A 14,107-nucleotide genomic window follows, 5' to 3' on the forward strand; every position below is an offset into this window, starting at 1 on the left:
TACAATGACGACTAACTGATGATGAAGTAAAAATACATGACTGAGTTTATAAAAAAGACATGAAATTTGAGAAATTAGAGTCTGATCTGGAGACCCTATGTTCTTTTTCTTTAGCCCTAATTGGATTCTTCGGTTCTCGCGGTTTGTCCTTAGGATTCTAAGGGTTTTTATTTAGGTGTTTTATTAGTCTGTTTTATCATCATTGTTGTTTGATCTCATGTCGGTTGGGGAGGAGAACGAAACACCATCTATAAGAGTGTGGAAACCTCCCCAAAAGATAATACTTTGAGGGAAGCTCGAAAGGAAAATCCCAAAGAATATAATATCCGCTGGCAATGTCATTATCATCATTAGCGTATGACTAGTAGGCTCTCGATGGGCTCTCACGCATCCAACCAATAGTTCTCATAGTTCTCATCGTATTGTCTATATAGACAGTGATTCTCACATTCTCTAAGGAGAAAATGGATGGATTGTCGCAAATGGGGGTTTCAGTGTTGGGCGATGTTGCAGCCGCAACCATCACCGGGCTTCGAGAGGTACGTTTCTTTCTTTCTTCCTTCCTTCCTTCTTTTTCGGTCATCTCAAACCCTAGCTTTCGTCTTACACCCATACAGACTGCTAATGCTTTCAATCTCTAATGGTTTTGGTATATGTTTGATTCTTTTTAGACTTAGAATTATTAAACCAATTAATGGCTTTTAAATCGGGGGAATGTGAAGAAATCATTCTGAGATTTGGATGGATCAGAGGATGGGAAAGGAGGGTTTAAGATGACTTCAATTTCTCTAGGAAGGCGAGAGCATGAAGGAAAGCTAAAAACTCAAACAACTTTTATTGCAAGAAATATTTCCGAAAATGAGCAATTTTACTTTGAAATCCATATCAAGCTGATGTTCAGAAACAGCTTGATATCTTGGACACGATTTCAGGCATAACACTCATATCTTAGACAAAAGCTGATTAACTATTCATCACCATCAAGCATTTGGCCACCACGGAGAAGGATTTATTGTTACCTAAGAGTAGACAGGATCCGGTTCCTTCAGGCCGTTTGTTGTAACCATATGCAGCTACCTCTGAGCCTTCAATTCCTTCACTCTCTCTTCTGTAGCCTTTAGTGCCTTTCCGTAAATACTGATTAACTGGAAACAAAAAAACATTGGATCAAAGTCCAGCAAAAGATGTGGAATGGAAATTCAATCGTTATCTTATTAGCTTTCAGGGATACCTCATCAACTTCTTGAGGAGTGATGATAAGTGGCGGAGCCATCGTTATAGTATCCCCTCCAGGACGTACTACCAAACCATTTTTCCGACATTCAGCCACAAAATATGAACCAACTCCTGTTTATATCAGACACATAACAAGCTGTAAGCATAAGCATGACCCTGACAGTTCAAGATCTACCCCATTCCTGGATATGTGATTCTGGGGTTAAGATAAGATGCACGACTAAGAATGGTAATGACATAAAACATACCCCATTCAGGAGGGAATGGATCATTTGGTGATTTATTGTCTACAAAATCTATGCCTGATATCAAGCCAGTCCCCCTTATCTGCAGAATCACAGTTGCTAAAGGACTGAACGTGCCTCAGATTCACAAGTTAAAACTTAATTACTTGAGTAACTCTCTTTACCTCTCCAATGATAGGGCTATCAGAGAAAGCTTTTATGCCATCTTGAAACCTCTGGGAGATGCGATTTACTTGCTCCACAATATTCCTTTCCCTGCAAAGGGATGAAATGAACTTACCAATAATGTGGTAAGTACACATATGTATTGCATTCTATACATGTGTTTCGATCATAACAATTACATATATTCTATTTATAGTTCAAATCGTGATTGCATCCCCAAACAAGGACACCGTTTGAATCTAATAGAAAGTGGGTAATCCACCTTGACAAACCTGTAGATTTCTTGTTCCGAAAAATGATGGATTTTTGAAATGTTTGTCCACTTTTAAGGCTTCTTTGTTATTCTGAATGATAAAAAGTAGAATTCCAAAAGCACAGGTGTAGGAACGTACTTGTAAATCTTGAGTGTTTCAAGTGCAACAGCACATGCAGTTGGGTGTCCAGAATAAGTAAATCCATGAGAAAAGGAACCTATAAACAGGATTATTGAACACAAAGAATAGGTAAGTTTCTGGACTTGAAGATTACGGACAGTGATTAACTAGTTTATTGTATAAGCAATATACCAAGCTTGTTGCTTTGAGAGTGAATGACATCAGAGATTTCAGGGCTCAGGAGAACAGCTCCAATAGGCATATATGCCGAGGAAAGTGCCTAAAGAGTGCAGTACACTAACAGGCTCAATTAAAACAATGAAAAGCCTAAACTAAGCAAGATATTTGTTAAATTTGAATATGTTTGAACTTCACCTTTGCAAGAGATACAAGGTCTGGTTTAATATTGTATTTATCGCATCCAAACATTGCCCCTACTCTTCCAAAGGCACAGATTACCTATAGAAATAAAAATTGAAGACATCTCCTGATATAAACATTAAAATCATTCTTGTAAACAAGGCGAAATGATGAAGACAGGAATTTCAATTAGCAAAGTACCTCATCAGCAACAAAAAGTATATCATACTTCTTGAGCACAGCTTGGATCTGCAAGGTAAATAAAATTGGTCATAGTGGCATCAATGGGAGAAATCTAAGGCCTTGAACAGTAGCCAAGATTGGAGAAGTTGGGGGCAAGACGTGTGAGAGTAAAGATGGACTGTCTGTGACAAACAGTTGGATGAGTTTGTTCCAGAAGCAACAAAGAAACCTGTTATTGAGTTCTACCATAGGTTCCATGATCCATCTGTATTATATTTTTCTCATTTTTTGTTCATACTCGAGCATCCAAAAATATTGTTGTCCTCCAAGCTGTTGGTTTTAATCCCCTTAATCTCTTCAGCACACTCATCATGGAAAATGTAAATTATGTAATCCTCTTATAGAACGAAAAATTAAAGCAAACTAAATATGAAAGGAGGAAAATAAAACAGAAAGAAGAGAACATAATTGGAAAAAGAAATAAAGAATAGACAACAAAACAAGGAAAGTCTTACTGTTGCCTACGCTTACTTTAAGCATTTCATGGTACAAACAGCTTACCTTCTCAAAATAAGTTGTAGGTGGGAGAATCACACCACCAGCCCCCATGACAGGTTCAGCGATGAACGCAGCAATCTGAAGTGGAAAATTAGACAAAATTAGACAAGGGAGAAAGATTCAATTATGGTATCATGTTATAGTCTAATTCGAAGGAGTATTCATGTTTACCGTCTCTGGCCCCTCCTTAAGTATAAGGTCCTCCAACCTTTTCGCTAATCTTGTTGAGAACTCTTCCTCTGTTTCACCTGACATAAGGATGCTCTTAAGTTAATGGCTGGAAAAAAAAGATCAAAGAATTTGAACCAACTGTATATGATAGCATAGATCAGAACCTGGAAGATGGTAACGCCAGTAATGTGGACAATCAGTGTGCAGAACAAAGGGAGCTGGAATGTCAAACCCTTGGTGCCCACCTGTGATACTGGAAAAATATATTCGACTACTTATTTCTTTTAACAAGAGGCATGAGGTATATTTTCTTTTCATTTAACTTACCCAGTAAGACTTGATGCTATTAATGTTGTACCATGAAAGCTGTTGGATAGAAGGGTGTTAGGAAAAGAAAATTAATTGAACAGAACAAAGGAAATGATGCAAATTAACATTAGCCAAGCGATTTGCGCTTACGCCTTTGACCGAGCTATGAACTTTTTCTTTTTTGGTCTTCCAAGTGCATTGTTATAGTACCATACCAGCTTGACCTATTACATGTTTTTTAGCACAAAATGAATTAGTTGGTTGCATTTGTTGCATTGCTATAAAAGGAAGGCTTTCACAGCTAATAAACCTTGATGTTTTAGTCACATTAGTTTAATAGTTTTTTCTTTCTTTATTTTCCCTGTTTACTCCTTTGGGAATCAGAATTAGATGCTTGAGTTTGGAGTGGAAAGAACCTGACTATCATTAGCTTCTGAACCACTGTTTGTAAAAAAGACTTTCCCCATTTTTCTAGCGGTAAACATTTCAAGCAGTTCCTTTGCCAAATCCTGCCATATATGAACAAGAAGAGAGTGAAAGCAATGAAAAGTGAGTTCTTTTTATCTAAAAGAAAGCAAAAGAAGTTTATACCAACGCAGGCCTAGTAGTACGATTCCAATAGGAGTGATAAAATGGCAAGGTATTTAGTTGTTTTACTGCAGCTGCCACAAGTCGTGGTTCATTTCCCCCTACAAATTCCAACATTGCCTTTACTAACTTAACTACACTTTAATATATGCAGAACAAAAGTTCGTGTTCATGCAGATTGTGGTACCTAAGGATGTGCACCATAGACCAGCAAGAGAATCAAGGTACTTCCTTCCATTAGTGTCATATACGTATGAACCCTGTGTCACCATGGAATCCAAATACAAAGTAGAATGAAAAAACAATATCTTCTGTTTTATTATCCATTCGTTTAACACACATGAAGGTTACCTCTGATTTTTCTATAACTAGTGGATTTTCATTTGTGCACTGCCATCCTGTAGTGAAAGGTGCAAGCATATCATGCCCCTTAAACCTGTAATTACACCTTGTTTATGCTCAAACCATGCAGAAGAGTGCAAAGAAGGAACAAATAGTTAAAGTTTAATCCAATGTACCCTGGATCCTCTGTTTGTGCTGAAGCCTGTGTACTGTATAAGCTGGACATGATGATATGTTCATGTGAAGCTCTTCTAGAAGCAGCAAAGGACTATTACCAAGAAGCATAGGACAAATAATACGTAAGGAGCAGTAAGAAAATTAAGAAGAAAAGGATGAATTGAGCGTTTAATTTTGATACCTGAGACCTGAGAGTGGAACGAAGAAGGTGACTGACAATGAACATTGTGGGATGAACTCCCTCAAGAATGTGTTCTTAGAGCTTCAAATAGATGCACACACATAGGACTAGAGAGTTGAAATTTAACCACAAATTTGTATTCGAATCAATATGCTGTTCATCCCTCGCCTTTCTCCAATTCTTTATTATATTTTTGGAGCGACTAAAATAGAGATGAGTTCTTAACGATAGTAACTCATACTTATTAAGGTATATGCTTCACTTTTTTTTTTAGACTAATCCATGGATTTATTCTTTATTGTTGTATTAATTCTTAAATATTCATTAATTATACTTTAATATAAAATGTTTCAATTTAAAAACGTAAGAAAATAAAACTTTTTTAAGAAAAATTCATTGGTACTTTTTATTTTGAAGGTACAAACTTTTTTATGACGTCACTTATGGTTGACTTTTTTAATTAAAAGAAAAACTTTTATCAAATCAATTTCTTTTATGTGGTTTGTTATTTATTAATATTTTTTAAATGAGAATGGAATAATTTTTATTAAAGGTAAGGTTTCATTATATAGAAAGAATTTGTATTAAAACAATTTGTACTTCGTTATTATAACTATATTTAAAGAGACGAGTCAAAACCAAATCTCGTATTCGATTCTCAAAATAAAGCTTCTTTTTTGTGCTTTAAAAAAAATTATCCACTTGGGAAAGCTTATCCTAAAAATTTAATTCCTTTTATAGAAAATGTGCTAAATAAAGTAGGTGTGTACATCCAACTCGAACTATAAGGGTTGGATTAACTTTTCGGATTGGTTTGTGTTCATTTTTCTGAACCCAAACTAACTCGATTCGATTTCGGGTTCATGGGGCAAAACTCTCAGGTTGACCCGAGCCAAATTAAAATATATAAAATATACTTAGAAATTTATATTAATTATGAGTTTGCCAAAGTGGTACTTTAGGTAAAACGTTATGGGTAGGTAGAGATTCTTTCTTTTAACTACTTTACGACTATGTGTTACTTATCACGCCAGTTTTAATAATAACTCACGTCCCTCTGTACCTTAGACGAAGTTTTTTTCATCCTTAACCAAGCTTCACTTCACGTTCAATGCAACTTTATTTAGTAATACACGCTGTTGGTATGTTCATTTTCTTTCATTTACGACTCTAGTTAACTTGCCTTTGTTAAGCAAGTTCTGAGGTTCATCCTTGTTTTTACTATAGGCCAAGGTTCTTCAAACTCAACGACGCATCTCATTTCATCATCTTGATTCTATATGACACAACCCACATACTTGTACAACACTTCGATTCGTGCACCTTAGCTTCACAACCATCATCCACTCTTATTCGTGTGTTACATGATGCACCATCCTCATCGATCCGCATCATGATACTTTTCTCTCTCTCACTCTCTCGATCCTTAACATGGTTCGACAAGTGTCACATGTCTTCACTACTGTGAGATCCCACATTGGTTGGGGAGGAGAACGAAACACCCTTTCTAAAGTCCCGAGCAAACGCGTTTTAAGAATTATTCTTTTTTTATTATTATTATTATTATAATTCTAATATTGTAAATAAATATCACCAGACGCATATCCAAAATAAATAATAAAAAAATAAGTATTTTCAGCCCCAAAATCATACTTTTACTAATTTATTTAAAAATAAATAAATATATGCCCTTAGACGGAGATTTTATTTTATTATATTTTTCCCTTTAATTTATTAAAAGTGAATTTTTTTATTTTCCTTTACTTTATCAAACGTGATAAGGACGGATAACTTCTTATTATCTTTATTATTATTATTATTATTATTTCGTTAATTATTAAAAAAAAAAAAAAAAAAAAANTCCGATGGTATTTTTTTTTTTAGATAATTAAAAAAAAAAAAAAATTGAAACCGTACGGATTTGAACCAAAACTAAACTATTTGAATCGAAATTGAGAAGTGTTGAAGGAAGGAAGGGGAAGAGGGATGGATTGCAGGAAATGGGGGTTTGAGTGTTGGGCGATGTTGCAGCGGCCGCCATCGCCGGGCTTCGAGAGGTACCTTTCTTTCTTCCTTCCTTCTTTTCCTGTCATCACGGAACCTAGATTTCGTCTTATAGCCATACAGACTACTAATGCTTTCAATCTCTATTTGTTTTGGTGTATGTTTGATTCTTGTTAGACCTAGAATTATAAATCCGATTTATGGCTTTTGAATTGGGGGAATGTGAAGAAATCATTCTGAGATTTGAATGGATCAAAATATCAAGCTGCTTTTATTCAACATCCATGGCTTTTTATAGCTCACAAACATACCCTTTTTATTTAGACAAAAGCTGATTAACGAAGCATTTGGCCATCATGTAGTAGATAGGAGACAGGATCCGGTTCCTTCAGGTCTACCTCTGAGACTTCAATTCCTTCACTCTCTCTTCTGTAGCCTTTAGTGCCTTTCCATAAATGCTGATTATCTGGAAACAAAAAACGTTGGATCAAAGATATAGAATTGGAACCCAATCGAAAGCTTATTTGCTTTGAGGGATACCTCATCAACTTCTTGAGGAGAGATGATAAAAGGTGGAGCCATCGTTATAGTATTCTCTCCAGCACGTAATATCAAACCATTTTTCCGACATTCAGCTCCAAAATATGCACCAACTCCTGTTTATATCAGGCACATAACAAGCTGTAAGCATAAGCATGACCCTGGCAGATCAAGATCTACCTCATTACTGGATTTGTGATTTTGGGGTTAGGTTGATCCAAAATTATCAGATTTACAAACTACGAAGGTACTTTTTGTTTTCAAGAAATTCAAACTTGTTTCTGAGGCCAAGCTGTTTTCAAGAAATAAGCCATTAAGATGCATCATTAACAATGGTAATTACATAAAACATACCCCATTCTGGAGGGAACGGATCATTTGGTGATTTATTGTCTACAAAATCTGTGCCTGACACCAAGCCAGTCCCTCTTATCTGCAAAATCATTGTTGCTGAAGAACTGAAGATGCCTCAGATTCATAAGTAAATCTTAATTACTTGAGCAACTCTCTTTACCTCTCCAATGATAGGGCTATTTGCGAAAGCTTTTATGCCATCTTGAAACCTCGGGGAGATGCGATTTACTTGCTCCACAATATTCCTTTCCCTACAAAGGAATGAAATGAACTTACCAATAATGTGGCAAGTACACATATGTATTGCATTCTCTATGACAATTACGAGTATTCTCTTTATACTTCAAACCTTGATTGCATCCCCAAACAAGGACACTGATTGAATCAAATCGAAAGTAGGTCATCCACCTTGACAAAGTTGCAGTTTTCTTGTACCGAAAAATGATGGATATTTGAAATGTTTGTCCACTTATAAGGTTTCTTTTTCATCCTAAATGTCAAAAAGTAGTAATCGACAAGCATAGGTATAGGAACGTACTTGTAGATCTTAAGTGTTTCAAGTGCAACAGCACATGCGGTTGGGTGTCCGGAATAAGTAAATCCATGAGAAAAGGAACCTGGAGGCAATATTATTGGACTTGAAGATTATAAACAGTCATGAACTAGTTTACTGTATAAGCATTATACCTAGCTTGTCGCTTTGAGAGTGAATGACATCAGAGATTTCAGGGCTCACAAGAACAGCTCCAATAGGCATATATGCCGAGGAAAGCGCCTAAAGAGTGCAGTACACTAACAAGCTCAATTAAAACAATGAAAAGCCTAAACTAAGCAAGATATTTATTAAATTTGAATGTGTTCGAACTTCACCTTTGCAAGAGATACAAGGTCTGGTTTAATATTGTATTTATCGCATCCAAACATTGCCCCTAGTCTTCCAAAGGCACAGATTACCTATAGAAATAAAATTGAAGACAACTCCTGATTATATTAAAATCATTCTTGTAAGTAAGGCGAAATCATGAAGATAGAAATTGCAGTTAGCAAAGTACCTCATCTGCAATAAAAAGTATATCATACTTCTTGAGCACAGCTTGGATCTGCGACATAAATAAAAAATGATCATAGTGGCACCAATGGGAGAATCTAAGGCCTTGAGCAGCAGCCAACATTGTGGGAGCTGGGGGCAAGATGCGAGAGATCACAAATGGAATGTCTGTGACAAACAGTTGGATGAGTTTGTTCCAGAAACAACAAAGAAACCTGTTATTGAGTTCTACAATGAAATTGGGTTCCGTGATGTATCTGTATATTCTTCTTAAAATCATTTTTTGCTCATAGTCATGAACATCCAAAAATATTGTTGTCCTCCAAGCTTTTGGTTTTAATTTCCTTAATCTCTTCAGCATGCAGAGGACCGAAGATGTAAATTATGTAATTGTCTTAGAAAAAGAAATAAAGGATAAAAGGAGAAATAAAGGATAATCTGCCAAACAAGGAAAGTCTTACTGCTGTATACTCTCCCGGTAATCATTTCATGATACAAAGAACTTACCTTCTCAAAATAAGTTGTAGGTGGAAGAATCGCACCACCAGCCCCCATGACAGGTTCAGCGATGAACGCTGCAATCTGAAGTGGAAAATTAGACAAGGGTCAATTATGGTATCATGTCATATTCTAATTCAAAGGTGTATTCAAGTTTACCGTCTCTGGCCCCTCCTTAAGTATAAGTTCCTCCAAGTTTTTGGCTAATCTGGTTGAGAACTCTTCCTCTGTTTCACCTGACATAAGGATGTTCTTAAGTTAAACTAACGGCATATGAAAGCATAGATCAATGAAATTAAACTAACTGCATATGGAAGCATAGATCAAAACCTGGAAAATGGTAACGCCAGTAGTGTGGACAATCAGTGTGCAGGACGAATGGAGCTGGAATGTCAAACTTCTGGTGCAGATCTGTTAGGCTGTGGAAAAATATATTCGAGTAACTATTTCTTTTAACAGGAGACACGAGGTATATTTTTATTTCATTTAACTTACCCAGTAAGACTGGCTGCTACTAATGTTGAACCATGGTAACTGTTGGATAGAAGGGTGTAAGGAAAAAAAAGTTAATTGAACAGAACAACAAAGGATATGATACAGATTGACAGTTGCCAAGCGATTTGAACTTACGCATGTGAGCGAGCAATGAACTTTTTCTTTTTTGGTCTTCCAAGTGCATTGTTATAATACCAAACCAGCTTGACCTATTACATGTTTTTTAGCACAAAATGATTAATTGGTTGCATTTGTTGCCGAGCTTAAAGGCTTTCACATCTAATTAACCTTGATGTTTTAGTCACTTTAGTTTATCAGTTTTTTCTCTTTATTTCCTCTGCTTATTCCATTGGGAATCAAAATTAGATGCTTCAGTTTGGAGTAGAAAAAACCTGAGTATCATTGGCTTCTGAACCACTGTTCGTAAAAAAGACTTTCCCCATTTTTCTAGCTGTGAACATTTCAAGCAGTTCCTTTGCCAGATCCTGCCATATATGAACCGCAAGAGAGTAAAAGTAATGAAAAGTGAATTTTTATTTTATATATATATATAAGAAAGCAAAAGAAGTTTAGGTTAAATAACATACCAATGCAGGCTTGGTAGTACGATTCCAATAGGAGTGGTAAAATGGCAAGGTATTTAGTTGTTTTGTTGCAGCTGCCACAAGTCGTGGTTCATTTCCCCCTACAAATTCCAACATTGCCTTTACTAACTTAACTACACTTTAATATACGCAGAACAAAAGTTCGTGTTCATGCAGATTGTGGTACCTAAGGATGTGCACCATAGACCAGCAAGAGAATCAAGGTACTTCCTTCCATTAGTGTCATATACATATGAACCCTGTATCACCATGGAATCCAAATTCAAAGTAGAATGAAAAAACAACATCTTCTATCTTATTATCCATTCGTTTAACACACATGAAGGTTACCTCTGATCTTTCTATAACTTGTGGATTTTCATTTGTGCACTGCCATCCTGTAGTGAAAGGTGCAAGCATATCATGCCCCTTAAACCTGTAATTACACCTTGTTTATTCTCAAATCACGCAGAAGAGTGCAAAGAAGGAACAAATAGTTAAAGTTTAACCCAATGTACCCTGGATCCTCTATTTGTGCTGAAGCCTGTGTACTGTATAAGCTGAACATGATGATATGTTCTTGTGAAGCTCTTCTAGAAGCAGCAAAGGACTATTACCAAGAAGCATAGGACAAATAATACGTAAGGGGCAGTAAGAAAATTAAGAAGAAAATGATGAATTGGGCGTTTGATTTTGATACCTGAGACCTGAGAGTGGAACGAAGAAGGTGATTGACAATGAACATTGTGGGATGAACTCCCTCAAGAATGTGTTCTTAGAGCTTCAAATGGATATGCACACACGTAGGACTAGAGAGTTGAAATTTAACCACAAATTTGCAACCGAATCAATATGCTGTTCATCCCTCACCTTTCTCCAATTCTTTATTATATTTGGAGCGACTAAAATATAGACGAGTTCTTTAACGATAGTAACTCCAATTTATTAACGATGGTACTTTTTAATGAAATACTCATGGATGAGTTTTTTAATTATTATTTTGTTTATCAAATCAACTTTTTTTATTTGGTTTGTCATTTTTTTTAAAAATGGGAAAGGAATCATTTTTATTAAATGTAAGGTTTCTTTATAAAAAAAAGAATTTGTATTAAAAACCATTTGTATTTTATTATTATTATTATATTTAAAGAAACATGTCAAATCAAATATTAAATTAAAGTTAAATTTTATTATTAAAACATTAAAAGTTTATCCATTAATATATTAAAATCTAATTTGGTTTTAAGTTCCAATGTGTACATTTAATTTCTTAAATTTTGTAAATATATGTTTCTTTGTTGCATTATTATTATTCCTCAGCAATAATTGATTGTGCTATCGTGAGAATGGAGGTTTAAGCCTTTATATCCGTACTAAATATAATTAAATAACTCAATATTTCATTAAATTAATAAATTGTAAAATTAATATTTCTAAACATTTACTAATTAAAAAGGCAAAGACATTTAAGATTCCTGTGGGAATTTTAATTGAAACACTTTAGAAATATAAAAATTAATAAATAAATTTAAAATTATTCTAATAACAGATCTAATCTAAAAGTAATTCTATAAGTAATAAGTATTTTTATTAAAATATTATTTTGATATCTATACTTTGTTTAATTTTACTCTCAATATTTTCAATAAATTTAATTCATTCCATCAAAGTTAAATTTTATTGAAATTAGTTGACAGTAATAATAAATTTCATGCAAAATAGTGAAAATTCTAATATATAATAATAAGTTTTTTAAAAAATCAACAATAAATTCTTTTTTCGACAATTCATCTCTCGAAAAAAAAATAATAATTACTTTTATTAACTATTGGAATATCAATTATGATCATCTAAATTCACTCAATAAGCTATATTAAATAATTTAAAATCTTATCTAGAAAGACACTTGAAATTATTAACCTTTTGAAAGGTGTTTATATAAAAATCAATTTAATTTAAAGTTTAGCACTAAAAACAAAAGCAACAGTAAATTGTAAATTTCAAAGAAGAATATGAATAAAGTAACTTTTGGATGACACTTTACCCTCCTAAAGACATGGACAGTTCTTGTGGGACACCCAAGTTTTGGACCATGTGGTCTCCTCCCATGTTCCAACACTAACTCAATGTCTGTATTCTTAATGGGAAATTAGTGTTAGACGAACACGACTCTCCACAATGGTATGATATTGTCCACTTTGAGCATAAGCTCTCATGGCTTTGCTTTGGGTTTCCCCAAAAAGCCTCATACCAATGGAGTTAGTATTCCTCACTTATAAACCCATGATCATTCCCTAAATTAGTCGATGTGGGACTTCCATCATCCAACACCTCCCCTCGAACAAAGTGCGCCTCCCCTTAATCGAGGCTTGACTCCTTTGGAGTCTTAGTCATTAATCGAGGCTTGACTCCTTTGGAGTCTTAGTCATTTTTTACTGCCTTCGAGGAGGGGCTTGGCTCCTTTTCTTTAGGAGTTCTTTGTTCGATATTTGAGGATTTGAGGATTTATCAATCTATTGGCACGACTAAGTTTAGGGCATGACTCTGATACCATGTTAGACGAACACGACTCTCCACAATGGTATGATATTGTCCACTTTGAGCATAAGCTCTCATGGCTTTGCTTTGGGTTTCCCCAAAAGGCCTCATACCAATGGAGTTAGTATTCCTCACTTATAAACCCATGATCATTCCCTAAATTAGTCGATGTGGGACTTCCATCATCCAACAATTAGTACACATTGGATAATATCTGTCTCATTCTACGATTATCATTTATTAAAAAGAAAAGTAAAAAGACGAAGATAGAAATAAAGATAACTTACCTTGTGACTTAATTCAAGGAGATATGGAGATTTGAACCTACATTAGAAGAAGAACATGATAATTACCGTTGAACTATACTCACTTTGTGTAAAGGCTCAAGCCCACCGCTGCATATTGTCCTTTTTGAAGTTTCCTTTTCTAGCTTTCCCTCAAGATTTTTAAAATGCGTAGTGAAAGGTTTCCACACCCTTATAAAGGGTGTTTTGTTCTCCTCCCCAACCAATGTGGGATATCACAATCCACCCCCTTTCAGGGTCCAGCGTCCTCGCTGGCACTCGTTCATTTCTCCAATCGATGTGGGACCACCACCAAATCCACCCCTTTCAGGGTCTGACACACCGCCTCATGTCTACTTCCTTTGGGGAACAGTCTCCTCGCTGGCACATTGCCCAGTGGCTGGCTCTGATACCATTTGTAACAGCTCAAGTGCCAGTCTACTGCTACCAGATATTGTCCTCTCTAGGCTTTTCCTTTTTGGCTTTCAAAGTTTTTAAAACGTATCTACTAAGGAAAGGTTTCCACACACTTATAAATAGTGTTTTGTTCTCCTCTCCAACCAATGTGGGATATCACACTTTGACAATTCCTATCAACCATCTTTCAACTCCGCCGTTCCTAATAAATGAGCACGCCAAGTTAGGAATGAGCATGAGGGCAATATTTGTAAATGATTTGAACCTTTTTGTACAAAGGCCTACTATGTGCTTCCGTTTTCAAAAGCTTTTACAATTTTAAAAAACCTCTACACATATATGAAAAGAATACAACTATCTTACCAAAAATCCTCAGCTCCTTCCAGAATTCATCGACTGAAACTCTTGCTAGACTTGATTTTGGCCACATAACCTGTAAGATTGAGGAGAAAAAAG

At 35.3% G+C, this 14,107-nt stretch overlaps 2 protein-coding genes and 2 long non-coding RNA genes across 4 annotated transcripts; 2 read left to right on the top strand and 2 right to left on the bottom strand.

The window, feature by feature from the left end:
• The first annotated feature begins 375 nt into the window (after positions 1–375).
• LOC111809778 lies at positions 376–5,123 on the top strand. Its single transcript, XR_002817301.1, has 3 exons — positions 376–539; positions 4,344–4,413; positions 4,662–5,123. It is a non-coding gene; the product is annotated as an uncharacterized LOC111809778 (long non-coding RNA).
• LOC111809774 (gamma aminobutyrate transaminase 1, mitochondrial-like) lies at positions 811–4,998 on the bottom strand. Its single transcript, XM_023696199.1, has 19 exons — positions 4,890–4,998; positions 4,708–4,799; positions 4,541–4,625; positions 4,377–4,449; positions 4,193–4,290; positions 4,018–4,110; positions 3,752–3,825; positions 3,620–3,658; positions 3,457–3,545; positions 3,293–3,369; positions 3,125–3,199; positions 2,582–2,629; positions 2,396–2,479; positions 2,213–2,300; positions 2,039–2,117; positions 1,646–1,736; positions 1,485–1,563; positions 1,232–1,347; positions 811–1,145 (listed from the first exon to the last, which is right to left on the bottom strand). The coding sequence occupies exons 1-19, from the start codon at positions 4,932–4,934 to the stop codon at positions 1,074–1,076; spliced, it is 1,497 nt and encodes a 498-aa protein (XP_023551967.1). The 5' UTR covers positions 4,935–4,998; the 3' UTR covers positions 811–1,073.
• A 1,700-nt stretch (positions 5,124–6,823) lies between the features above and the next one.
• Positions 6,824–11,279, top strand: LOC111809779. Its single transcript, XR_002817302.1, has 3 exons — positions 6,824–6,946; positions 10,567–10,636; positions 10,885–11,279. It is a non-coding gene; the product is annotated as an uncharacterized LOC111809779 (long non-coding RNA).
• LOC111809775 (gamma aminobutyrate transaminase 1, mitochondrial-like) lies at positions 7,115–11,251 on the bottom strand. The gene is made up of 19 exons (XM_023696200.1): positions 11,113–11,251; positions 10,931–11,022; positions 10,764–10,848; positions 10,600–10,672; positions 10,416–10,513; positions 10,221–10,313; positions 9,964–10,037; positions 9,829–9,867; positions 9,664–9,752; positions 9,493–9,569; positions 9,343–9,417; positions 8,840–8,887; positions 8,658–8,741; positions 8,475–8,562; positions 8,326–8,404; positions 7,948–8,038; positions 7,788–7,866; positions 7,434–7,549; positions 7,115–7,359 (listed from the first exon to the last, which is right to left on the bottom strand). The coding sequence occupies exons 1-19, from the start codon at positions 11,155–11,157 to the stop codon at positions 7,288–7,290; spliced, it is 1,497 nt and encodes a 498-aa protein (XP_023551968.1). The 5' UTR covers positions 11,158–11,251; the 3' UTR covers positions 7,115–7,287.
• Positions 11,280–14,107: the final 2,828 nt, after the last annotated feature.

This window comes from Cucurbita pepo, chromosome LG14 (genome assembly GCF_002806865.2).
Source record: "Cucurbita pepo subsp. pepo cultivar mu-cu-16 chromosome LG14, ASM280686v2, whole genome shotgun sequence".
NCBI lineage: Eukaryota > Viridiplantae > Streptophyta > Magnoliopsida > Cucurbitales > Cucurbitaceae > Cucurbita > Cucurbita pepo.

Bases quoted from the DNA above. Each gene is read 5' to 3' on its own strand.
- LOC111809774 (XM_023696199.1), bottom strand. From the start codon at position 4,934: ATGTTCATTGTCAGTCACCTTCTTCGTTCCACTCTCAGGTCTCAG. The intron at 4,291-4,376 runs GTACCACAATCT...TGGAATTTGTAG, and splicing joins TCTATGGTGCACATCCTTAG to GGGGAAATGAACCACGACTT. The intron at 1,737-2,038 runs GTACGTTCCTAC...ATCCCTTTGCAG, and splicing joins GAAACACTCAAGATTTACAA to GGAAAGGAATATTGTGGAGC.
- LOC111809775 (XM_023696200.1), bottom strand. From the start codon at position 11,157: ATGTTCATTGTCAATCACCTTCTTCGTTCCACTCTCAGGTCTCAG. The intron at 11,023-11,112 runs GTATCAAAATCA...TCTTGGTAATAG, and splicing joins GTTCCACTCTCAGGTCTCAG to TCCTTTGCTGCTTCTAGAAG. The intron at 8,888-9,342 runs GTAAGTTCTTTG...TTTATGTCGCAG, and splicing joins CTACAACTTATTTTGAGAAG to ATCCAAGCTGTGCTCAAGAA.